This window comes from Lupinus angustifolius, chromosome LG05, assembly GCF_001865875.1.
Source record: "Lupinus angustifolius cultivar Tanjil chromosome LG05, LupAngTanjil_v1.0, whole genome shotgun sequence".
Classification (NCBI taxonomy): domain Eukaryota; kingdom Viridiplantae; phylum Streptophyta; class Magnoliopsida; order Fabales; family Fabaceae; genus Lupinus; species Lupinus angustifolius.
This window is the reverse complement of record NC_032013.1, coordinates 24,194,615-24,220,841: the sequence shown is the minus strand read 5'-3', so window position 1 is coordinate 24,220,841 and position 26,227 is coordinate 24,194,615. Positions and strand designations below refer to the sequence as shown.

Below are 26,227 nucleotides of genomic sequence, written 5' to 3'. Positions count from 1 at the left end.
TTAATAATATGTATTGTATAAATTTAATTAAATATTGATTATATAACTTGTTAAATGAAATATGATTGAGGAATACCTAATAAAACATGTTTTGTAGTAATCTAGTGCAAATATAAAGATGGTGGAGCAATTAAATGGTATTGAACCTATAATGTTAAAAAAGTAAACAAGTTAGGAAAAGTTAAATGGAAAATTATATAATTTATTTTTAATAGGAAAATGTGACTAGATTAACTCAATCACCTTGCTATGTATAGATTTGATTGTTAATGTAAAATTGTTGTACAGTCATATGATATTGAATATGTTATTTAAAAAAATTAGTTAGAAATAAATATTTCAAACATAATATAAAATAAGTTATAGAATACATGTTAAAGATTTTGGAAAACTTCTTTATAAACAACATCTGTCGTTGTCTTCAATCATTTACTATCCTTGTCATGTATCAATATATTCAATCCTTTTTGCTTTGTACTCTTGAAACAATTACATACAACTGACCATGACTGAATACTGGTTTAGGTAAATATAATCACACATTCTCTAGTGATTGGTCTTGCGATTTGTTGATTGTCATAGTGTATGACACAATTATAGGGAATTGTCTTCTAATAAGTGATATTTCCAATGTAAGTGATATTTCCAATGTTTTTTCCAGATATTATCTTTGCCTCAAGTACATGATTAGCCATCTTCATAACCATCAATCTTGTACCATTACATAACCCTTCAGACTGATCTAAATTCCTTAATAGCATAATCGGGGTGCCTACTTTCAGCTTGATCTTATGATTTGGAAGTCCTGATGTTGAAAGTGAATTTAAAAATTCAGGAGTTAATATGTTGAATGCTTCATTATCATTAGCATTAGACATATAAACTTCATCTGAACTCAAATATTTTTTTCATCGCATGTAAGTATACATTAGAATAATAATTAATATAAATCTAATAAATTTAATACATTTAACATAAGATATACAATGACAAGTTAATATAAATTTAATACATTTAAAATAAGAAACAAGGAAATGATTTCTTAAACCAAACTCACATTATGTCTTTGGAATTCACAAGTTATGTGCTTTCTATTTAAGAGTATGTACTATCAATGTAAAGATATACATTATATTATCCTATTCATTTGAATTACTTTTATTTTAAGAAATCAATAACAATTAAATATCAATTGTGAATAATATTGTGATAAAGTATAAATGATAAATCATAACTGAGTAAGTTTAAATAATATAATATAGTGGGTGATCTAATGGAAATTGTAAGTATTTGTTAGTATTGGATCTAATGGTTATGATCATCTCAAAGATATAATACAATAAATTTATAAGAAGATTTGTTGATGCAATGAGTTTTAAAGCGATACTTATTGGAATAAATGTTTGATTTTTAAAACAACACTTATTGGAAGGAGCAATAACATATTTTAAAAAGTAATTAATTACTTATTCTTAGTTATAAAAATAATAATCATAGGTTGATATGGAATTAATTAATAATTTTTAACTTTGTGATTACCATTATTAAATTGAAATTTTTATTAGAGGGAGCTAATAATTAATCAAATAATTGTGGAGCTAATAATTAATGAAATGGTAATTTTCCGAAATGTGGTATAAGTTGAAATGAAAGCATTCAAACAGAACAAGCACTTTGACTCTGACACTGTGACATTGAAGAAACAAAACCCTTTACAATAATTCATTTCTGCAATTTCAATCTCACACTCTCTGAGTGAATGTAAGTAACTTCCTCTATTCCCTAATTCCCATTTCCTTTTTCCTTTTCAATATTCTTCTTTTATCCCCAATTTTTTATAGGGTTTTTGATAATGCCTTCTACTGCTATGAATTTTTGTATTCATGAATTCAACTCTGATAGCACTGGTATCTTAATCGGAAGAAATGTAATAGAAATTTGTGTAGAAAAGAAATGCCCCCACCCAGAATCAGTGATTCTGCCAGGGTTCTAACTCGTTTTATTAGAATTGATATGAAAAGAAGAAGATGATTACAAGAAATGCAAGATTCCCACGAATCTTGCCCCAACTGATTCCTCAATTAGTTTACTCAGTTCCTAACTGCCTTTCCCTCCCAAATTCAGTCTGCTTTATAGGCAAACTTCCCAACTAACCTTCTAACTACCTAAGGGCATAGCTGTAACACTGCTATCCCTTAGCCACACCCCTCTTTTCCCCCTTTTATATACATTTTTTACAATAGGTCTTTGTCTACTTAACCTATCAATACCCCCCTAAAAGAACCAACTTGTCCTCAAGTTGGAAATCTGGAAACCTCTCTTGGATGACCTCTGCTGCTTCCCAAGTAGAGTCATGATCAGGGAGATCCTTCCATTTTACTAACACCTCTACGTTGCCTTGGTTGTCTTCTCTGCTGTTGGTGATGGTTTCTGGAATGACTACTAATTCCAATTCCTCATTCAGCATAGGTGGCAATGGTTGAGGCACTTGATGGGGCTTGAGTGCCCTTTTTAGGAGGGATACATGAAACACAGGATGGATTTTGGCATGAGGTGGTAAGGCTAGTTTGTAGGCCACTGTTCCTACCTTGTCTATTACCTCATAGGGTCCATAGTACTTAGGGGCTAGCTTAGCACAGGTCCTTCTAGCCAAGGATTTTAGTTTATAAGGCTGCAACTTGAGGTAAACCCAATCCTGCACAGCAAATTCCACTTTTCTTCTGTGTTTGTCTGCTTGTTGTTTCATAAGGTTTTGAGCCTTAAGTAGGTTATGCTTAACCTCCTCTAGCACATCATCCCTCTGGTGGCACAAGTTATTCACTTCTTCTACCTTGGTAGGAATAGCCCCTGCCTTTAGTAGTGTTGGAGCTTCTCTACCATAGAGGGCTCTGAAAGGAGTCATCTTAGCAGAGCTACTGTAGTTGGTATTAAACCAGAATTCTGCCCAATGCAACCAACCCAACCACTGTTTGGGTCTTGGACTCACAAAGCATCTCAAATAAGTTTCTATGCACCTATTAGTTACCTCTGTTTGTCCATCTGATTGAGGATGGTATGAGGTACTAAACTTCAATAAGGTTCCTGACACCCTTAGCAACTCCTTCCAGAAATGACTTAAGAACAGAGGATCTCTATCAGAAATGATAGAAGAAGGGAAACCATGAAGTTTAACCACCCCTTCTATGAAAACAGAGGCCACATCCTTGGCAGTGTAGGGGTGACCCAGAGCAAAGGCATGCATATACTTAGTTAACCTGTCCACCACTACCAGTATTGTGTCCTTACCCTTTACCCGAGGCAAACCTCCAATGAAGTCCATAGATACCTCAGTCCAGACATGTTGAGGCAAGGGAATAGGCTGTAATAACCCTGCTGGAGCCAGAGTAGAATATTTGTGTCTCTGGCATACCTCACACCCTTCCACATAAGCCTTGACATCAGCCTTCATCCCTTCCCAATACAAGAAGCTAGCTACCTTTTTATATGTCCTGAAGTGACCAGAATGCCCTCCCATTGGAGTCTCATGGCATTCAGCCATGATAACAGGGATTCTAGGAGACCCCTTGGGCAGAACAACCCTGCCCTTGTAATAAAGTATCCCCTTCTTCCACTCATAGTGAGGATGTGCCCCAGGGTTGATCATCAATTCTTGACAAAGTCCCTTCAATTTTGGATCTTCTTGTAAACCTTCCCCCCACGAGTTAGTCTCTTCACTGGACAGTATAGAAATAGCAGAATACATGGCCTTCCTAGATAGAGCATCAGCAGCTGAATTTTCAGTCTCTGGTTTATATTGAATATCAAAATCCAGCCCTACCATCTTGACAGCCCACTTAAATTGTTCTTCTGTGAATAATTTCTGCTCAGTTAAAAACTTAAGACTTTTCTGATCTGTTTTTATGGTGAAGTGTCTCCCCATTAAGTAATGTCTCCATTTCTGAGTGGCTTGAACCAGAGCCATAAGCTCTCTTTCATAGACAGACTTTTGCTGGGCTCTGCAAGATAATCCCCTGCTCCAAAAGGCCAGAGGCCTACCCTCCTGCATCAATACTGCCCCCAGACCAGAACTAGATGCATCTGTCTCCACCACAAACTCTTTATTAAAGTCAGGTATGGCCAGCAAGGGTAACTCTACCATGGCCCCCTTCAATTTCTCAAAGGCTTGAGTAGCCTCAATTGTCTAGCTAAAAGCATCCTTCTTGAGGAGATCAGTAAGGGGTTTTGCAATCTTCCCATAGTCCTTGACAAACCTTCTGTAATACCCTGTTAAGCCCAAAAATCCTCTCAATCCCTTGATATTAGAGGGTTGAGGCCAACTCTGCATATCCTCCACCTTGCTTAAGTCAGCAGCCACCCCTTCACCTGAGATTATGTGCCCTAAGTACTCAATCCTTAACTGACCAAAGCTACATTTCTTCTGGTTGGCTTTAAGGGAATGTTGAGCCAATAGAGACAATATAATGTGTAGGTGCTGTACATGGGTGGCTAGGTCAGAACTGTAGACTAAAATATCATCAAAGAAGACTAGGGTAAACCTCCTCAAGTAGGGCTTAAGTATGTCATTCATGAGGGCTTGGAAGGTAGAGGGGGCATTGGTCAAGCCAAAAGGCATGACTAGAAACTCATAGTGCCCCTCATGAGTTCTAAAAGCAGTTTTAGCCACATCTTCCTCTCTCATTCTGATTTGATGGTACCCTGATTTTAAATCTAGCTTGGAGAATACCTGAGCCCCCCCAATCTCATCTAGCAACTCCTCTACCAAGGGGATATGGAATTTGTTTGGGGTTGTAACCTTATTAAGTGCCCTATAATCCACACAAAACCTCCACCCCCCATCCTTTTTCTTTACTAGGATAATAGGGCTGGAGTAAGGGCTTATGCTTGGCCTAATGACCCCGGCTCCGAGCATTTCATCAACCAATCTTTCTACCTCTGCTTTCTGATAATAAGGGCATCTGTAAGGCCTAAGGTTGGGAATAAGGGCTCCTTCCTTCAGATCTATGGCATGGTCATGGTTCCTGGAGGGGGGTAGGCCCTGAGGATCTTGGAACACTGCTTGGTGTTGTTGTAGCAACCTCTGCACTTCTTCTGGTACCACCTCCTTACTCTGGTCTGATTCTCTTGAACCACATTGAATGAACAACCCCTCTCCTTCCTGCTTCAGGACTTGCATAAGAGCACCCACTGATAGTTCACTCTTGGTCAAGGCAGGATCACCTACCAAGGTAATTACAGAATCCTCACCCTCAATGTTCAAGATCATCTTACCAAAGTCTGCTTTGATTTCTCCCAACCCTGCTAGTCAACCTATACCCAAGACCAAATCCACCCCCTTTAACCCAAATAAGTAGAAATCCTGAACCACCCTCAAGCCTTGAAGATTCAGATTGAGTTGAGCACACTTGCCTTGACACTTGATCTGATGACCATCCCCTACTTCCACCACATAGGCTTTAGTCTCTGCCACCCTGAGTTTAAGCCTTTCTACTAGCTCCTTAGCAATGAAGTTATGAGAAGCCCCACAATCTATCAAAACCACCACTGTTTTCCCTTGTACTTCACCCCTAAGCTTCCAGGACTTGGTAGAAGTGAGCCCCTTCATTGAGTAGAGGGATAATTGTAAGAGTTTTGCCACCTCCTGTTCCTCCCCACATTCTAACTCCTCTTCTCCTTCCTCATCTTCAGCAAGAATCAGCATTCTCAGTTGCCTGTTTTTACAGGTGTGATCCCTAGTATAGGGTTCATCACACCTAAAACAGAGTCATTTTTCTCTTTTTTCTCTTTTTTCTCTCATCTCCACACTTGTTAACCTCCTGTAATCACCCTTAGCTTTACTTCTTTCCAGCTCTTGGGGAGGCTTACTGCTACCAGTAAAACTACCCCCTCCAGAGCCTTCCCTCCTAAAAGAATCCACCCCAGAGTTTTCCACTGATACCACTCTGTTGAAGGAACTTCCCTTGTAAGGGCCTCCAGATTTGTTAGGGTTATAATTGACCCTTCTTCCAATGACCATATTCTTCTGCTCAATTAGAATCGCTTTCTGAATAATCTCAGGTAAGGTGCCCAATTCGTACAACTTCACCTCGAGCCTAATTTCCTCTTTTAACCTATTCAGAAATATCCCCTTGACATAATCTTTGTTCACTTCTTGTAAGGCCCCTGCATACTTCTCGAATTCTTCCACAAATGCTTCCACACTGCCTTCCTGTTTCAAGGCCAACAACAATTCAAAGGGGTTTTGGGCCATTGAAGGTTGAAAACGCCTTACTACTGCCATCTTGAAGCCATCCCATGACGGTGAGGGGTTACAACGTTCCCACCACTGGAACCAACTGAGAGCCTTACCCTCAAGGGCCACCATGGTGGCCTTCATCCTCTCTTCATCAGTTACACCTCGTAGACGAAAATACCTCTCCAAACGTTGCACCCAGCCATACGCATCATCCCCTACGAAAACAGGGATCTCCATTTTGCGCCATTTGTCACGTCCAGAGCGTGTTCTGTGTGTCTCTGTTTCTTCCTCATTCTCGCTCCCCAACCCCACTGACTCATTTTCCCTAGAAATCCCTAGCTTGGTGGCAATTGCTTCCAGCAGATTCTCCAATTTACTCGTTCTTGCTTCATTGAGTTCAAATCTCAGTCTGGTTTCCTCTCGTTCTTGTTTCATCTCTTCACGATCTTGCATCCAACTATCGTTCTCTTTAGCCATCCTTCTGGTAGATACCATGCGCAATCCTCCTCGTCGTGGTGTTCCTCACTTCCCTCAGGCACCAGAATGGTGCTCTGATACCAGTGATAACACTGGTATCTTATTAGAAAGAAATTGGAAGAAATGTAATAGAAATTTGTGTAGAAAAGAAATGCCCCCACCCAGAATCAGTGATTCTGCCAGGGTTCTAACTCGTTTTATTAGAATTGATATGAAAAGAAGAAGATGATTACAAGAAATGCAAGATTCCCACGAATCTTGCCCCAACTGATTCCTCAATTAGTTTACTCAGTTCCTAACTGCCTTTCCCTCCCAAATTCAGTCTGCTTTATAGGCAAACTTCCCAACTAACCTTCTAACTACCTAAGGGCATAGCTGTAACACTGCTATCCCTTAGCCACACCCCTCTTTTCCCCCTTTTATATACATTTTTTACAATAGGTCTTTGTCTACTTAACCTATCAAACTCTCACTATATTACTTGATACTTCGTTTTCCCTTATACTGGGATCATCTTATTGAATCCCCATTTTGTAATTTAAATAAAGAATTGATTTTTTTAAATATTAACAGAGAAAGTGATTTTGGAGTTGTATAAGTTAATCAAAAGCTATTCTGTGTATGTTTGGGAAACATGGAGATTATTTGCATTATCTGGTGTGTTTGTCAAATAATTTAGTTATAGTAGCTATCCCAAACGCAGTCACAAGTTCGGCTAAAATGGTGGAAAATGCTTTTTTACATTCTCTGTCCTCCTTTGCAGGAGATTCTTTTAGAAGCTAAAAAATACTGCTTCTCATAAAATCTGATTTCACCATTTTTTTGCTATTTAGTAAGAGTCAAACCAACTAAACATGCAAATTCCATTAATATATATATATATATATATGTATGTATTCTGTATAAAAAAAGCTTAAACATATAGGTTGTGAATTAAATTTGATAAGAACTGAAAATTATGAGTCTGATACTGTTTGTTTCCTGATCAGGAAAGTGAGCTGCTAGCTTTGTCCATATAATGGCAGGGCTGGAAAATAATGGGAGTGAAAGGGAATTAGCAGGAGTTAATGGTTTTCTGCAAGTTTCGGAGACTACTACTAGTGCTACTGGCTCTGCTGGGGATGTTGTTGATGAAGGGGGTAAGACAGACAGTCTTTCTTTTGCCAATATCTTGCGTTCAAGGAACAAGTTTGTCGATGCACTTGCTCTGTATGAGCGTGTCCTAGAGAATGATAGTGGAAATGTTGAGGCCATCATTGGAAAAGGGATATGCCTGCAGATGCAGAGCATGGGAAAACTTGCTTTTGACAGTTTTTCTGAGGCTATTAGGTTGGATCCTCAAAATGCTTGTGCCCTCACGCATTGTGGCATCCTGTTCAAAGAAGAGGGGCGCTTGTTGGAGGCAGCCGAGGTATGTCTACAACAGTTAATTATCTTGATGGTGAAAATTGTATGGGTTTTTTTTTTGTTTTTCTTACTTCCATGATGTTATATATTTTATGCTCTTAATAAAATTTCTAGGAAACTTGCTCTTCCTAAAGATTAATGAAAATTTCCCTAATTGCACTTAACTGCTTAGGTTCACTCAACGTTTCACTAAAACCTCAACACTTTGGACATCCTTTCCCTAGTCTTATATGAAAGCTCATATTCCACTAATCTAACATCATCTGCGGAGTCACTTATAGGAAATTCAGTGTGCCACATAATAAACCTCTATGTTTTTTGTTGTTGGCCAGGGCCCGATAGTGTGTTGCATTTGTGCTTTGTAGCTATGTTTGCAAAGTTTTAGTTTTATTCAATGTAAGTATAATAAGTTGGTAGGAAGATAAGAAATAGTAGTGTTTGCTGAACCTTTTATTTTATCAGAGTTTTTGCTACCATGACCAAAATTATTCGTCTGAAACTTGTTTTGACTTTGTGCTCAAATTTCACTTTACAAAGGTAAATGCACATGCTAACCAATGCCTGGCTAAGAAATCCAAGCATACTATTTTTTCAATTCAATTTTCAAAACATTGAATGCACTACTTTTCATTGCAAGTTTTCTATTTTTCAATTTTTAACCACTACCCTTAGGGAGCATATTAGCATTTTCCTATAAATATTCACGCAAGGGATCATTAAAATACTTCCAGTGCATTGTATTCTTGACTCCTGCCCACTTGGCTTCAAAATGGAAAGATTGTACACAGCCTAGTGAATGTATCATATTCATCATATTTCTTGATTGCTTATAAGTTCAAAATGTTCATGCCTAAGTTTACTGACAGTGAATTTAAGTTCATCATATTCACCAAGAGTTACATGTACAGAGGGATGATTCCCCTTAAACATGTAGATGCAGAATAATTAGCCACTAAGTATGAGATATGCTAACTGTTTTTATTTTATTTTTTAGGAGTATACATTTAGTCCATGCAGTTTTTGTTTGAGAAATTCACAATGCAGATATTAAGATTGCAAGCAAATTTTACTTAAATAGCTTTGATTCATAAGAGATGAGAACATCCCTTAATTACTCAGCTCTAGCTGTTCCAATTATGGACTTGACAAGTTATGAGGCTAAACATTACATTATTATACCTTAGAGATTAGGTATAGGGCTCCAATTGGTTTATTTTCTGAGCTATTTATGATCTAGTTATTGGTTATTATTATGAGTTATTAGCTTCATCTACATATCTTTGGTGTTACATTCTGTTCTTGCCCATACAAAAGTTCAACTGCTATTTTATTTATCATTGCTTCTTATCTTTACCTTTCTAGAGTTTAAAGAAGGTAGTTAAAATTTTGTCTTGAATTCATTGCTGTTAATCATTTGATTTGCTTGGAACAGTCATATCAGAAGGCTTTACAAGTGGATCCTTCCTACAAAGCAGCTTCTGAACTCCTTGCCATTGTTTTCACGGATATTGGTACAAACATAAAGCTTGCAGGAAACTCTCAGGAGGGAATTCAAAAATATTTTGAAGCCATCAAAATAGATCCACATTATGCTGTAATTCTCTCTCATAGTCTCATTACAAACACTTTGCTTTTATTATGAAACCCTGTTGAAATTTATTTAGCGTTGTGTTTGCATGATATATATTTGAATTTTCTTCTATGTGCTTGCAGCCAGCATACTATAACCTTGGTGTGGTCTATTCTGAAATGATGCAATATGACATGGCCCTTACTTTCTATGAAAAGGCTGCAACAGAGAGGCCCATGTATGCTGAAGCATATTGCAATATGGGTGTGATTTTTAAAAATCGTGGTGATTTAGGATCAGCTATTACTTGTTATGAGAGGTAATCTACATATTGAGAGCTTGGACTTCTTTTTCTGAGCCAAGCTGTGCATGTACTTGATATTTATTGTTTAATGACTTGTACTGTTGGTTCTCATGACCAATTGATGTTTTCTGGCAGGTGTTTAGCTGTTTCACCTAACTTTGAGATTGCAAAGAACAATATGGCTATAGCTTTGACAGATTTGGGGACAAAGGTGACAGTTGACACATCCGAAATTCAACATACCGCCTAATGTTTTTCTGAAACGTTAATTCTATTTTCACTTTTTTTTTGTTTCTCTTTCAATTTAAAGGTGAAATACTTTAATTATCACCATTTTATTGTAAAATTTCTCAAGGGATAGTTTTTCCTTGATATATTAATGCAACACTGAACCATGTGGAAGTTATCCATGTGACCATGTAGCATGTCATCCTTTTTAAAAATGAATTTAAAGTAATATGATTTTTCTTAAAAGAGGGTGAGCCTTTGCTTAACGGTAAGATTGTTGCATAGTGACCAAGAGGTCATGAGTTGAAATTCTAGAAACAACCTCTCTACTTGTGCGGGCAAGACTGTGTACATCTTCCTTCCCCATACCCCAGTAGGCAAGAGTCTCATGCACTGGACCGCTCTTTTATAATTTATTGTTAAAACTGGCACTCTTAACTTATTCCAACTTAATTTTAAAGTTGCTTTGAGGAAATACAAAATACTCTCCTTGTTCCTTCACTTCCTTGTGAATTGAGAAGTAATTTTAGTAAAATTCTATGAATTGAGAAGCAATTTATGTTTAATCTTCCTTGCCAATTAGAGGGTACGCCTTGGCATCACAGTAAGTTGCTGCATTGTGACTTGATCATGGATTTTAGTCATGGAAACAACCTATTTACTTACGGGGTAAGGCTATACAGGGCTGACCCTCCTAAAGCTCATAATGGTGGCAGTCTCATGCATTGGGCTTTGGGAATCCCTAAATGTTTATCTATGTCATCCCCTTCCATGTGTAATGACTAATAAGATACTTTGGGAATTTAAGATGATTTCTATCTTACTGATTGAGACAGCTATTTTGGCGTATAGGCTAAATTGGAGGGGGACATCAACCAAGGTGTAGCTTTTTATAAGAAAGCTCTGTGTTATAACTGGCATTATGCTGATGCCATGTATAATCTTGGGGTTGCTTACGGTGAGATGCTCAAGTTTGATATGGTACGTCTCTGGCACATTCGTGCCTATATTTCTACACACACATCTGCATGTATTATATCTATATTAAGATATATTACACATGCACATATTATTCTGTACTAATTACATTTGTGGCAATTCATTTTACAATGCAGGCCATTGTATTCTATGAACTTGCATTTCACTTCAATCCACACTGTGCAGAAGCTTGCAACAATCTAGGTGTTATATATAAAGATCGTGACAACCTTGATAAAGCTGTAGAATGTTATCAGGTCACAGTGATGATCAGGTTAATTTGTTTTCACTCTTGCTGGATGTATGCAATTGTTATCACAACCTCTTGTTTTTGTTATGCAGCTTGCTTTGTCAGTCAAACCTAACTTCTCACAGTCATTAAATAACCTTGGTGTTGTATACACTGTCCAGGTTAGGAATTTCATGATTCCTGAATTTTGTGGTTATAAAAAATCTTCAGTGATTGATTAACTTCTTTTCCTTCTTCAGGGTAAAATAGATGCTGCTGCAATTATGATTGAGAAAGCTATCACTGCAAATCCAACATATGCAGAAGCATACAATAACCTAGGTCTCTTTATCCTTTCTCTAATTATTTATTTATTCAGTCATTGTGGTTTTATTATTATGCTTTGAAGTGATTGTCTTAGTCTGCATCATATGTGGATTATATGAGTAATGTGTTAATGGTTTTTCGATTTGGACTTCTCCAAACTTCATGGTCGCAAAGAATTTGTTTGACCATCATAATTCTCACTAATGTAACCTGGAAACGTTTAGTGACTGTGTAACATTCTAGACTTTCCAACATTGTCACTCAGCAAAGGTGATCAATGCTCAAATATAAGTAAACATTTCTACAGTCTTGTCAAGTAGCTCTTTTTTGTGCGGTAGTTGAATAGTTGTACAGATGTATATATTCCAAGGGGGTAACCTAATAGCTAGTTATCTCTTCCCCAAAAAAGTTTTTTTGATTTGTTTCTTCCTTTTCCCCTGTATTTATTTAAAAATTATGCTTTATTGCAAGGGGCGCAATGCAGTGAAACTCTAAACACCTTTTGTTATCTTTTTATTATTGTTATGCAGGGGTTCTTTATAGGGATGTTGGCGAAATCACTCAAGCAATTAATGCTTATGAGCAATGTCTTAAGATTGATCCTGATTCTCGGAATGCTAGCCAGGTGTTGTGCGAATGTTTCATCTTTGATTAGTTCTGTAAAATCTTTAGATATGCACCTGAAATCTGAACATTTGTTTTTGCCACCACATTAGTTGTGTGGTAGAAAGGATGATGAATGGGCTTTGTTCTTTGCAAGATTATCTGTCTTTTGATTTTTGGAGTTTTTTCGTCAATACCTGATATCTAATTTTAGTTCATCTTAATGCACAGAACCGCTTGCTTGCAATGAATTACATAGATGAAGGAAATGATGACAAACTGTTTGAGGCTCACAGGTTGCAGTTGCCGCCTTCCAACTTTACTGATTATTTATAAATGTTCTATGACATGATTTCTTCATGTGATGAAAAGAATAGTACTTACATATACTACCTGAAAGATTTATACTTTCTGCATTATGCTGGTGGAGATAAAAGGGTACTTATCCCATTTTAGTAGCTTCGGTCCATAGGATGTTATGATAATTGAAAAGAAAAAAAATGCTCATGAGTCACATGTTTTTATGGTTAGCTGCTTATTATGAATGAAAGCAAGAATAAAAAGTCAGACTATGATTAAGTTTTAAAGGCATAAACAAATGAGTTTTTGATTTAAATATAGGGATCAATAGTATGGCATGCATTAGTAAGATGAAATATTTGCCGGCTGCCAACTTCTAAGCACAAAATACTATATTTTTCAATAAAAATATAGAAAATAATCTCTCACTCTCTAATCTTGAATACAATTTTTGGATCTTTTTGAGATCTCTTGCACTAGTCATTGTGTTCTGAACTATATCCCTACACTCTCAAATGTCTATTTAGTATTTACACCAAAGGATACTGCCAGTATGATGTTGAGAGTAGTACAATTGCAGTTTTGGATGGAAATGTTTTATTTAATGTCAAACTTAGCCCTGCTTTATCACTTAAAAATATACATTATGTTGACTCTTTAAGTAATGTTTCTTTTGGGATCTATGCTTTGCTTGGTTTTGATGAATGATAGTTTCAACTGCCAAATTGTCATTCATGGTATTATGCAGTTCATGTGTAGCTGCTATTTTTATGTGCAAAAATAAGATAATTGATATGTAGCCTGGAGATTAAAAAAAAGTGTTTCCTTGCAGGGACTGGGGTAGGCGATTTATGAGATTATATTCACAGTACACTTCTTGGGACAACACAAAAGACCCTGAACGACCTCTTGTAGTCGGATACATATCTCCCGATTATTTCACTCATTCAGTATCATATTTCATAGAAGCTCCCCTTGTCTATCATGACTACACCAAGTATAAAGTGATTGTTTACTCAGCAGTTGTCAAGGTATCAGTTTTTAATTCATATGGGTAAATTGCAATATGTAATTATATTATTGCATTTGGTCAATTCTCAAAGCTTCTGCCGCATGTGATCATTGCTCTAGACCGTTGACTAAAACATATTTACTCCTGTTGGACATTTCTACTATTAAAGAAAATGAAACACAACATACTCTCAAAGGTGTATGTTGTATTTCATTTTCTTTAGCAGTAGAAACGTCCAATAAATATTGGAAGATGGAAGAGTTTTTTCCTTCATGGGAACTGACATTTTTTGTGTGGCTATGTGACCTGAGAGTATTAGGAGGAGAAACATTCTCAATCCATTTGGACGATTTTAGGTCTATGGTATACAATATGGCAACTATCGTTACCTTTTTGGAAACAAATCCAACAGTTTTCAAGGATTTTTTCCACTTAGCTTTTTAAATTGTTGGATAGCTCTTTTTGTACTCTTTTTTCCATATAATTTGTGATTGATTTTCATTTGATATTGCAGGCAGATGCAAAAACCATTAGATTTAGAGAGAAAGTCTTAAGTAGGGGTGGGATCTGGAAAGATATTTATGGGGCTGATGAAAAGAAGGTTGCTGACATGGTTAGAGAAGATCAAATTGATATTTTGGTAGAACTTACTGGTCATACTGCGAACAATAAGTTGGGAATGATGGCATGTCGACCTGCACCAGTTCAGGTGTCTTTAAGTCTTCAACATGTCTATATGTAGATTTGATCCCTTTGTTTTTCAGCTTTTAATCCTTCTTACCTTTGTTAGTAAATTCTTTTATCTCTGGTTATCTTCCAACCTCTATTTGGAGTTTTGTGAAGCTGAAATTTTGGATGCTGCAGCGTGATTGTTAGCATGTTATTTCTAATTTCTTTGTGTGTTGAAGAGCTGGTTCATTAGGAACAGTCCTTAGTTAATTGTAGATTGTTACCATCCAACTATTTACTTTTCCTTACGTGTGATAAATTTTAACTTATCAATGAGCTATAATGCCAGAATCTAGAAACAAGGTGCCCTTCTATATAATGTTTTCTTTTTATACACATGTAGTGAATCAATTTTGAACTTCAAGGTATACGCCTTTCATCATTTCTTTTGTTTCACTGTTGCATATAGTGATCTCAATGTATATATGCAGTGTTAAATTTTTAGCAATCAATGCATAAAAACATGCACCATGCTGCTTTCATTAGATGATTCATGTATTTAATTTGATTTGTGCTATATTGAGACTTGCTTTGCTTGACATTCAGGTGACTTGGATTGGTTATCCCAATACAACAGGATTGCCTGCAATTGATTATAGAATCACTGATTCATTGGCAGACCCTCCCAAAACAAAACAGAAGTAGATCTCTCGAAAAACTTTTGTACTTTCTTGTCATTGATCTGTACTAGAGCGGTTCTCTATAACTCTTATTGTAGTTTATTTTCTTACAGTGCTTTTACTAAATTACAGACATGTTGAGGAGTTAGTTAGATTGCCGGAGTGCTTCCTTTGTTACACTCCTTCCCCAGAGGCTGGTCCTGTTTGTCCAACTCCTGCTCTTTCTAATGGCTTCATCACCTTTGGTAGTTTTAACAATCTTGCAAAGGTATTGGTTGTGTTAAATGTGTTATGTATATATCTGTTTTTGCTTACCAATAAGAAATTGTGAAAGGTGAGTTATATTCCTGACATGTGTGCTCTTTTATTTCATCAGATTACACCTAAAGTATTGCAGGTTTGGGCGAGGATACTATCTGCAGTTCCAAATTCTCGTCTCGTGGTAAAATGTAAACCATTTTGCTGTGATAGTGTGAAACAGAGATTCCTTTCAACATTAGAGCAGTTAGGCATGGAACCCTTACGAGTTGATCTTCTGCCCCTTATTCTTCTTAACCATGATCATATGCAAGCATATTCTCTGATGGACATCAGGTTATATCTCTTTTTGTATTCCTAAAGTTTTTTATGGTCCTGTTGAAGCTCATAGTTTCTTATTAATACATATTATGGTTGTGTTGACTATAATTCTTGTTTTTATGAGTAGCACCTTCTATTTTACTGATGTTTTTAGTAGTTAAACCTTTTTAATCTCACTTTTCTTTTATCCATCTTCTCTGCTCCTTCTAATTCTCGTTGCTTATAATGACTTCAATCTGTTTATCTATAATTTGTCTGAGTTAGGTATGGCTGCAATAGAAGGTAGATGCATTTCTTGGACTCCCGATTATTTAATTAGACATGTGGATTGTGGAATCATTTAAATATGAACTTTCTCTGTATAAAACTTGTTTGCAGCCTACAACTCGGAAATTTATTTTTAAATTTGATGATGTTTTTTTCTCATGCTAATTACTGCACACCTTGGGCACTTCAATTATTATACATTAGAAATGTATTTTGGAAAATTCAGGAATTCAGCATTTTCCTTTCTTTATCATTTTATGTTCATAATTACGTTGAGTGTCTGTGCCTTGATTAGCATCTAGCAAAAGCATAAGTGGACTTTCTACAAATGGCAGATTACAAGGTTATTTGTTGGTTACTTGATTGTTCTTTAAGCCTATTTTATTTGCACTAATATGAGCTGTTTAATATGTTAGAGTCAGATCTTTCTTTTGTTTTGTTCAAGTGTTAAACAGATACTTGAAAACTACTTGCAATTTTTTTGGCTTATGCTTCTGACTTTCTGATTATATTTTGTCTACATGCAGCGGTGCTAATCTTACTTCATGAATCATGATCAACTCATCAAAGTTTTATCATTCATTAAATCTTTATTGATTATTTGTATTTCTAGAAAAATGGATGCCAAAGCTATGAAAATTGTGTTTGGTCCTGTGGCTTGTCCTATACTCTTTTGAACTAATATGCCTCTTTCATGTAGTTTGGACACATTTCCATATGCCGGAACAACCACAACATGTGAATCTTTATACATGGGAGTTCCATGTGTCACTATGGCTGGTTCTGTGCATGCACACAATGTTGGTGTTAGTCTCCTTAGCAATGTTGGTAAGGAACCCTTCAGAATGTTTGTTTATTGTCAATTTACTCAGTCTTCTGCATTTTTTCCCGATAAATGAATAGCTGCTTCATATGCTACCTTGATAATGTCATTGAATCTTTCATGTTCCACAGCAAGTTTAGCAGTTTTAAACAAGCTCAAACTTTTGTTTTTCCCAAAGTTGTTAAAAAGAAATTTATATAGTTGTTTTGTAATAATATTGGGCCATATAGTGCTCTTTTCTTCAATGAGAAATATTATGTGTTTGCTTCTGCATTGGTTGATGGGTTTATTTCTGACTTCATCATATTCTTCTGCATCTTTGGTTCAACCAGCAAAACTGATGAATGTTTTACTTATTACAATACAGGACTCGAGCGTTTGGTTGCCAGAAACGAAGATGAATATGTTAAATTGGCTCTACAGTTGGCATCTGACATTTCAGCACTGCAAAAGTTGAGAATGAGTCTCCGAGATCTCATGTCCAAGTCCCCCGTCTGCGATGGTGCAAATTTCATCCTAGGTCTGGAGTCAACATACCGAAATATGTGGTGCAGGTATTGCAAAGGGGATGCTCCGTCTTTGAAACGCATGGAGTTGTTGGAACAACCAGTTGCTGCTGACCCATCTATTAGCAATTCCGACACAACAAACTCAAGGGATGACAATCCTGGATCTGTCAAAACCAATGGATTTAATGCAATGCAGTCATCTAAGCTTAATATACACAGCCACACAAGTATGAAGAAAATGGTGGGTCATTGAATCACATTACTAAACAAGGAAATTCAACTTGAGCTTCACCCGAGAATCCTTTAGTAATGCGATTCCAGGGTGATGCACTTTATTTCGATAGACGCGGCATTAGGTTGCATGATATAGTAGCTGCTGGAAGAGGCTGGCAGCAATCACAGCATCAAAAGAAGCTAACTTGCACAAACAAAATGACAATACTTTTGAGGAAAGAAGTATAGTTAGTAGTTGTGAGTGTAAATTTTGTAAAATAGTTTCTTGAGCAAGGTTCTTGTTCTTTCTTAACATGGCATTTTGGTGGGATTATTATGGAGTTTAGCCATGAACTTGAGTAAGGCCTTGATATCTACATGTAAGACTTCTCTTTAAATATATGAAACCATTGATGAGGGGTAACTTTTTTTGGATTTTGATCCTTTTCAGCACTCTCCATCAATTTTTATCTTTATTGAAATTTGTAATGCTATATTGCAAGTTTTATCTCTTGAACATTTTCATAGTTGAGTCCAAATCATGTAGCTTGGCTCTACTTTTTAATATTAAAATGACATTGGAAAATTACTTGATCCACCTTCAATAAGACAAGTGGGTATATCAACATGCTGCACTCATTTTTCAACTCGTTATACATTTTTGGTTCATAAGTAAAATACGAAGAACTGTTCAATCAGTTTTAATTTTTACGCAGTGTGCATGTTGCCTTGGAACTATGTCTATAATACCACAGCTATATACATCTACTCACAAATAATGTGTCATCCATTAAGTAAGTTTCCCTGCGGTATTTTATTTTCCCAAGAGCAATCTTTACGACTCAAACCTATGACATCATAGACTTACAATTATTGATTGCATTGAGTCGCTATCACTAAGTTGATTTAAAATCAATGAAATCAATGACTAAATGTCTGAGGTCGTGAATTCATCGGCATGTAAGACAATGTCCACAAGCTTTACAAAAAATAGAAAACCGCCGTCTGTGGGGATCGAACCCACGACCACGTGGTTAAAAGCCACGCGCTCTACCACTGAGCTAAGACGGCTAATGATGGCAATTTTGGGATTTAGTCGACTTTTCAAACTAAGCCAAAATCTTGGTAAATGCATGTTTTAATATTTAATGAGGCAGTGCATGTATTTTTTTCTATTGTACAAGTTTCAAGTATAATGTGTATAAATACATATCATATAAATATAACTAATTGTCCAAGTTAAAGTTTTAAATCTAGGCACTGTTACTGTAAATTCATTTATTTGTATTACTGATTTGACTGATTCATTTATTTGAATCAGAGAAACCATAGAAGAGAAGCTGTAAATTGAACTCCATTGCAACATGCAAGCTGCGAAATCAAGGCAAGATTTTATGTGGCTAGGTGATTTTCAATTTTTGATTTCGCTGAGCTTGGATTTTGTGTTTTTCATTCATTTGGGCATGTGGGTCTAATTGGGTTTGTGTCAAAATTAATCTTTTTTTCTTCTCAAGCTGTGGCGCGATTCTCTTATTGGGTGTCATTGTCCGTGAATTGGGTTTGTGGGAACACATGGTTGTGCTAAAGTTTAATTCAGTTTTTATTTTTGTACCAGTTTGTGATTTTGTTTTTATGCTTGTATGGTATGATTTGAACTGATTCATGTTTTCTAAGGTTGCATTTTATGTTTTGTTTGGGATCAGGTTGTAGTTTGCACTGTGTATGTTTTTTTATGGTATCTTACTTTCTCTTAGTTCTAGGAATTAATTTGTTGCTTGATGAGATTATAAATTAGGTGCAATCAGTGACCACATGTTAATATGATCATTGTGAAAAAACTTGACCTCAATGTTCTAATTAACCATGTGCAAGTGGATGCATGTTTTGATAATATAAAACTTGGCATGCATGTTGAAATGCTAATGAAAATTAGGTAGATTTTAGACATATAGGGGTTTTTAAGAATGACAGAGAAAGAATAGAAAACTAGTTATTGTCTTGCCCCCCTTCTTTTCATTTTACTACTTTTAATGTTGGGCCTGAGATAGTTAAGCCGTCTCAATCTGCAACTTTTCTCAAATCTCCTGAGACCTGACCGTTTCCAAAATCAAACTGAAGCTCGTTAGTTAGGGATAGTATATTTTTCTGATGAGGCAACTGCTTATTGGGCGTCGGGGTTATTGTTTTTGGATGAGGCAATTGCTTAGGAAGCATTTTGTGTGTGTTCTTACTTGAATATCACAGGTTTAAATCCTAGAAACAACCTTTCTGCTTAAGGGGATAAGATTGTTTACATTTATTCTCCTTGTATCACACCAGGTGGGCCCTGGTGTGCTTGGCCGCGTTTTTTGGATTCTTGCTTTTCTAATTTTTACCTTTTTAGTACAATTTGTTTTAGAATTAAGTATTTTTTAGAAGTTACTCTTTCTGGCAGTTGTTTATAGTTGACAGGTTTTTCCCCCTCTCAATTTGTTAGTTGGCATAATTTTATTGGCTTGGTATAGAGAGATAGAGAAATAATGGTATAGAATATCTCCACTCTGTATAGAGAGATAGAGAAATAGTGGCATAGAAGATCTTCACTCTTGTTATAGAGGTAAGGATGACGTAGAAGCTAATCTTCCAGGCTGTTATCAACAGTTAAAGCAATTAGAATTCTTATGAGTTAATATTTCCAGCATGTCTTTCTTTTCTTGACTAAACGAAGACCAAACACATTGAAGGTTAACAAAAAGTGTATGAATGCATATATAATCCGCAAGAGAAGATGGAAATATTCAACCAAACAATATTTTTAGAATAAAAAACCTCTCTTTGATCATATAAAAAAAACTTCATTTAATGAATTATTTTCCTTTATATTCAAAATTGTTTGAGCAATACTATATATATGTATGTTGTAAACTCAAAATAATTGCATTTGAGATTAGTTAGCTTCGGGTTAATTCAATTCTGATGACATGGTGGTGGTGATGCAACATGATATGATGTGATATGCAGGACTTCGAGCTACTGCCAACCCAATCTTATTTGATCACAACTTGGACTTGGAAAGTGAAAGTGAGAGTTGTGTGCAGGAAAATTTACGATTACGTACGCTATGATCTTAAAGAAATTGCTTTTCCCTCCTCTTTGTCTGACCCTCCTAATATTAAAAAGCGCCGCAAATTGACCTGGGAGGAGCGTATCTGGGTAAACCACATTTTTTTATTATGTTTCTCACTTTCATTGTTAGTGCTAGCTCACTCATAATGATGTTTTTGCTTCTGGGTTTTCGATCGTTGCTTGTTCTCCATGTAAAGTTGTCTGCTTTATCTCAAATCAATACAGGCTGTTTAATCCACCTTCAATATGTCATATCTGTTGTTAGATACTAGATACTGAGGATGAATGAGTACTGTTGAAGGCGTTTGTTTCTTTTTTATATTAACTAACTAATTGAGGTTGACAAAGATTTTATAGTTTAACTTATCATGTTAGTCGATAAAAATGCAATTTCGGAAATCATGCATCAAGATCCGAAGTCAATAGAACAGATGATACTCATTGAACTATTGGTAACTTACATTGTATTTGTACTCAAACTTTCACTATCCAGGTTTTGAAGAGAGCTGCTAGGCTTTATGCTGCAAGCTGGGTTCGTGACATTGGTCCTGATCTTCTTCCAGATGACTATAAGAAGGATGAAATGACTGAAGGAAGTAATGCTGAAAAGAAAACAACTAAAGAAAAAGAACCCTCAACATTGGAGGATCTTGGTAATGCTTCTTTCTGTAGTTTATGATTGTTATCATTATACTGTCTAGAATTTATAGCTTGTCAAAATATAGATTAATTATTGTAATTTTGTGAACTATTTACTCAAACTAAATATAATCTGACTTATATCACATCAAAAATGCTCTGGGCTTTAGGGCTGTAAATACGAAGAGGATAGCTATATATACCTACTGCGATAGAAAGCAACTAAGACGCTGCTGAACACCATCAATTCAAACGTATTCTGAATAAGTTAAGTAGAACTTTGATGAACACAGACAATTAGTCATATAAATTTATGCGAACTAGTGTGACATTCCCTGCATACTCAACATTGGGTACAACTCTCTGTTCTTGCAATTTTTGAAACTCCAAACTTTTGAGATTCATGTGGTTTAAAACATCCCTCTGCTTTCCTTTTTGTTTTAGTTTTCCTACCATTGCTTATGATGGCAATTTTGGGATTTAGTCGACTTTTCAAACTAAGCCAAAATCTTGGTAAATGCATGTTTTAATATTTAATGAGGCAGTGCATGTATTTTTTTCTATTGTACAAGTTTCAAGTATAATGTGTATAAATACATATCATATAAATATAACTAATTGTCCAAGTTAAAGTTTTAAATCTAGGCACTGTTACTGTAAATTCATTTATTTGTATTACTGATTTGACTGATTCATTTATTTGAATCAGAGAAACCATAGAAGAGAAGCTGTAAATTGAACTCCATTGCAACATGCAAGCTGCGAAATCAAGGCAAGATTTTATGTGGCTAGGTGATTTTCAATTTTTGATTTCGCTGAGCTTGGATTTTGTGTTTTTCATTCATTTGGGCATGTGGGTCTAATTGGGTTTGTGTCAAAATTAATCTTTTTTTCTTCTCAAGCTGTGGCGCGATTCTCTTATTGGGTGTCATTGTCCGTGAATTGGGTTTGTGGGAACACATGGTTGTGCTAAAGTTTAATTCAGTTTTTATTTTTGTACCAGTTTGTGATTTTGTTTTTATGCTTGTATGGTATGATTTGAACTGATTCATGTTTTCTAAGGTTGCATTTTATGTTTTGTTTGGGATCAGGTTGTAGTTTGCACTGTGTATGTTTTTTTATGGTATCTTACTTTCTCTTAGTTCTAGGAATTAATTTGTTGCTTGATGAGATTATAAATTAGGTGCAATCAGTGACCACATGTTAATATGATCATTGTGAAAAAACTTGACCTCAATGTTCTAATTAACCATGTGCAAGTGGATGCATGTTTTGATAATATAAAACTTGGCATGCATGTTGAAATGCTAATGAAAATTAGGTAGATTTTAGACATATAGGGGTTTTTAAGAATGACAGAGAAAGAATAGAAAACTAGTTATTGTCTTGCCCCCCTTCTTTTCATTTTACTACTTTTAATGTTGGGCCTGAGATAGTTAAGCCGTCTCAATCTGCAACTTTTCTCAAATCTCCTGAGACCTGACCGTTTCCAAAATCAAACTGAAGCTCGTTAGTTAGGGATAGTATATTTTTCTGATGAGGCAACTGCTTATTGGGCGTCGGGGTTATTGTTTTTGGATGAGGCAATTGCTTAGGAAGCATTTTGTGTGTGTTCTTACTTGAATATCACAGGTTTAAATCCTAGAAACAACCTTTCTGCTTAAGGGGATAAGATTGTTTACATTTATTCTCCTTGTATCACACCAGGTGGGCCCTGGTGTGCTTGGCCGCGTTTTTTGGATTCTTGCTTTTCTAATTTTTACCTTTTTAGTACAATTTGTTTTAGAATTAAGTATTTTTTAGAAGTTACTCTTTCTGGCAGTTGTTTATAGTTGACAGGTTTTTCCCCCTCTCAATTTGTTAGTTGGCATAATTTTATTGGCTTGGTATAGAGAGATAGAGAAATAATGGTATAGAATATCTCCACTCTGTATAGAGAGATAGAGAAATAGTGGCATAGAAGATCTTCACTCTTGTTATAGAGGTAAGGATGACGTAGAAGCTAATCTTCCAGGCTGTTATCAACAGTTAAAGCAATTAGAATTCTTATGAGTTAATATTTCCAGCATGTCTTTCTTTTCTTGACTAAACGAAGACCAAACACATTGAAGGTTAACAAAAAGTGTATGAATGCATATATAATCCGCAAGAGAAGATGGAAATATTCAACCAAACAATATTTTTAGAATAAAAAACCTCTCTTTGATCATATAAAAAAAACTTCATTTAATGAATTATTTTCCTTTATATTCAAAATTGTTTGAGCAATACTATATATATGTATGTTGTAAACTCAAAATAATTGCATTTGAGATTAGTTAGCTTCGGGTTAATTCAATTCTGATGACATGGTGGTGGTGATGCAACATGATATGATGTGATATGCAGGACTTCGAGCTACTGCCAACCCAATCTTATTTGATCACAACTTGGACTTGGAAAGTGAAAGTGAGAGTTGTGTGCAGGAAAATTTACGATTACGTACGCTATGATCTTAAAGAAATTGCTTTTCCCTCCTCTTTGTCTGACCCTCCTAATATTAAAAAGCGCCGCAAATTGACCTGGGAGGAGCGTATCTGGGTAAACCACATTTTTTTATTATGTTTCTCACTTTCATTGTTAGTGCTAGCTCACTCATAATGATGTTTTTGCTTCTGGGTTTTCGATCGTTGCTTGTTCTCCATGTAAAGTTGTCTGCTTTATCTCAAATCAATACAGGCTGTTTAATCCACCTTCAATATGTCATATCTGTTGTTAGATACTAGATACTGAGGATGAATGAGTACTGTTGAAGGCGTTTGTTTCTTTTTTATATTAACTAACTAATTGAGGTTGACAAAGATTTTATAGTTTAACTTATCATGTTAGTCGATAAAAATGCAATTTCGGAAATCATGCATCAAGATCCGAAGTCAATAGAACAGATGATACTCATTGAACTATTGGTAACTTACATTGTATTTGTACTCAAACTTTCACTATCCAGGTTTTGAAGAGAGCTGCTAGGCTTTATGCTGCAAGCTGGGTTCGTGACATTGGTCCTGATCTTCTTCCAGATGACTATAAGAAGGATGAAATGACTGAAGGAAGTAATGCTGAAAAGAAAACAACTAAAGAAAAAGAACCCTCAACATTGGAGGATCTTGGTAATGCTTCTTTCTGTAGTTTATGATTGTTATCATTATACTGTCTAGAATTTATAGCTTGTCAAAATATAGATTAATTATTGTAATTTTGTGAACTATTTACTCAAACTAAATATAATCTGACTTATATCACATCAAAAATGCTCTGGGCTTTAGGGCTGTAAATACGAAGAGGATAGCTATATATACCTACTGCGATAGAAAGCAACTAAGACGCTGCTGAACACCATCAATTCAAACGTATTCTGAATAAGTTAAGTAGAACTTTGATGAACACAGACAATTAGTCATATAAATTTATGCGAACTAGTGTGACATTCCCTGCATACTCAACATTGGGTACAACTCTCTGTTCTTGCAATTTTTGAAACTCCAAACTTTTGAGATTCATGTGGTTTAAAACATCCCTCTGCTTTCCTTTTTGTTTTAGTTTTCCTACCATTGCTTTCAGTAACGACTTTGTGACGGTGATTTTGACCTAACATACGTATCTTTACACTGGAAAATACACAGCTATAGCTGCCAGAGGGGGAATGGAGACTCTTAGACCTGCTTTGCAGCGTGTTTATATGACCAGAGCTTCTTCGTACAGGGATCCTCTTAAAAGTTTTGTAGCAGGGTATCAGGAGGGTGTTCAGCAAGTAATAGAGAAGAAGGAAGATTTGGAAAGTCAAGAAGACGCCGATGTACCCAAAAAATCAACTTGTACTTTCTTGTAGGAATCAATGCTTTATGTTTTATTTCTTCTCCTGCAGACCCACCAGTCAATCAGATTCAAGCACTCAGCTTCACCGAAATTAGTGATAGTACTCTTAAATCCTAGGCTTTTAATGTACATTGCCATGAGCAGGCATGTAATTGAGTATTTCAAAATACTTGGTGTATCTGGGGTGCTAAATCTCCAGTTTCAGTCCTGAGTTTTGCTTTTACAAGAATTTATTACCAAGTTTCAAATCTTATGTGCATATTTATGATGTTAATGTTATATTTGTTCAGCAAATGGTAGCATTTTGATTAATTGCTGTACCAAATGCTTATTTAACAGCTACAGCAAATGGTTTGTTGACTATTATCTTTCATTATTTGTTTTTTATTTTGGGATCTGAAGATCCACAGCTTCAATAATTGCCGTCTGTTCCTGGCTTTTATTACTTCCCCAATCTCTACACACTAAATAATGAGTTTCATGGCTTTGTCTGACGAATGCAGGTAACACCAAAGGTTTTTGCTCTCTGAATTTTGCTTTATGCTGATATGGTTTCGATCTTTTTGTAACTTGTAGTTTCCGAGCTTGGTCATCTCTTCTGTGAAAGACTGAATGAAAACAAAACATTAATATGATGCTTCCCTTATTTGCTCATGCATGCATAGAAAAGTAATCACTGTAAGAATTCTATTCACTAAAACACATGAGCTTTTTATGTGATTATCATGGACCATTGACCCGCGTGTATAGGAAAAGAAAGAAGCAGAGTGATTGGCCTAACAGCAGTGAAGGCCTGAGGGTGTATGATAGAGGGAGAAGAAAAGAACGGTGCAAGGACGAAAATATGATGAAAGAAGGTTGTGAATGATTTGAGAATTCGATTGGAGGAGAGGAAAATGAGTAACAGACTGTACAAAAGGCAAAAGGGGAATTTGGGGAAGAGAATTGGAGAATCATGATGATAGAATTGATATAGGGGAGGGTCTGGAATGTTGGGTGGGGTATCAGTAAATCGGAATTGGAGTTGGGAGAATTCCTTGACCCCGAGGATGGTTGATCAGCTCTAATGACTGTTTCCTTGTTGTTCAGACTCTGTTTTCTAAGGTGTTTTAGGTGGTGGTTGCTGTTTTTTTCCTTATATTTTTTGGTTTTAAGAACTTCATCTATTGTAAGGATATATGAGCTCCATTTTACTAGCTAAGTGTTATCCACTAATCCAGTTTC

The 26,227-nt window shown here is 35.9% G+C and overlaps 2 protein-coding genes and 1 non-coding gene across 4 annotated transcripts; 2 read left to right on the top strand and 1 right to left on the bottom strand.

The window, feature by feature from the left end:
* On the top strand, nucleotides 1,652-17,842 carry LOC109348304 (probable UDP-N-acetylglucosamine--peptide N-acetylglucosaminyltransferase SPINDLY). Its single transcript, XM_019588687.1, is given in 19 exon segments — nucleotides 1,652-1,761; nucleotides 7,699-8,120; nucleotides 9,549-9,710; nucleotides 9,830-10,005; nucleotides 10,126-10,201; nucleotides 11,071-11,199; nucleotides 11,334-11,453; nucleotides 11,539-11,607; nucleotides 11,686-11,767; nucleotides 12,283-12,377; nucleotides 12,587-12,651; nucleotides 13,488-13,686; nucleotides 14,182-14,376; nucleotides 14,943-15,037; nucleotides 15,149-15,284; nucleotides 15,393-15,610; nucleotides 16,563-16,690; nucleotides 17,053-17,423; nucleotides 17,426-17,842. Coding segments are annotated over 18 exon segments (2,763 nt in total). The 5' UTR covers nucleotides 1,652-1,761; nucleotides 7,699-7,727; the 3' UTR covers nucleotides 17,480-17,842.
* TRNAK-UUU lies at nucleotides 18,407-18,478 on the bottom strand. The gene has a single exon. It is a non-coding gene; the product is annotated as a tRNA-Lys (tRNA).
* LOC109348306 lies at nucleotides 20,320-25,422 on the top strand. 2 transcript variants are annotated; one of them, XM_019588690.1, is made up of 3 exons: nucleotides 20,320-20,599; nucleotides 21,006-21,165; nucleotides 24,811-25,422. In XM_019588690.1, the coding sequence occupies exons 1-3, from the start codon at nucleotides 20,402-20,404 to the stop codon at nucleotides 25,014-25,016; spliced, it is 564 nt and encodes a 187-aa protein (XP_019444235.1). In that variant the 5' UTR covers nucleotides 20,320-20,401; the 3' UTR covers nucleotides 25,017-25,422. The 2 variants fall into 2 exon arrangements, with proteins under 2 accessions (XP_019444235.1, XP_019444234.1); XM_019588689.1 differs by lacking the exons at nucleotides 20,320-20,599; nucleotides 21,006-21,165 and adding exons at nucleotides 23,473-23,731; nucleotides 24,138-24,297.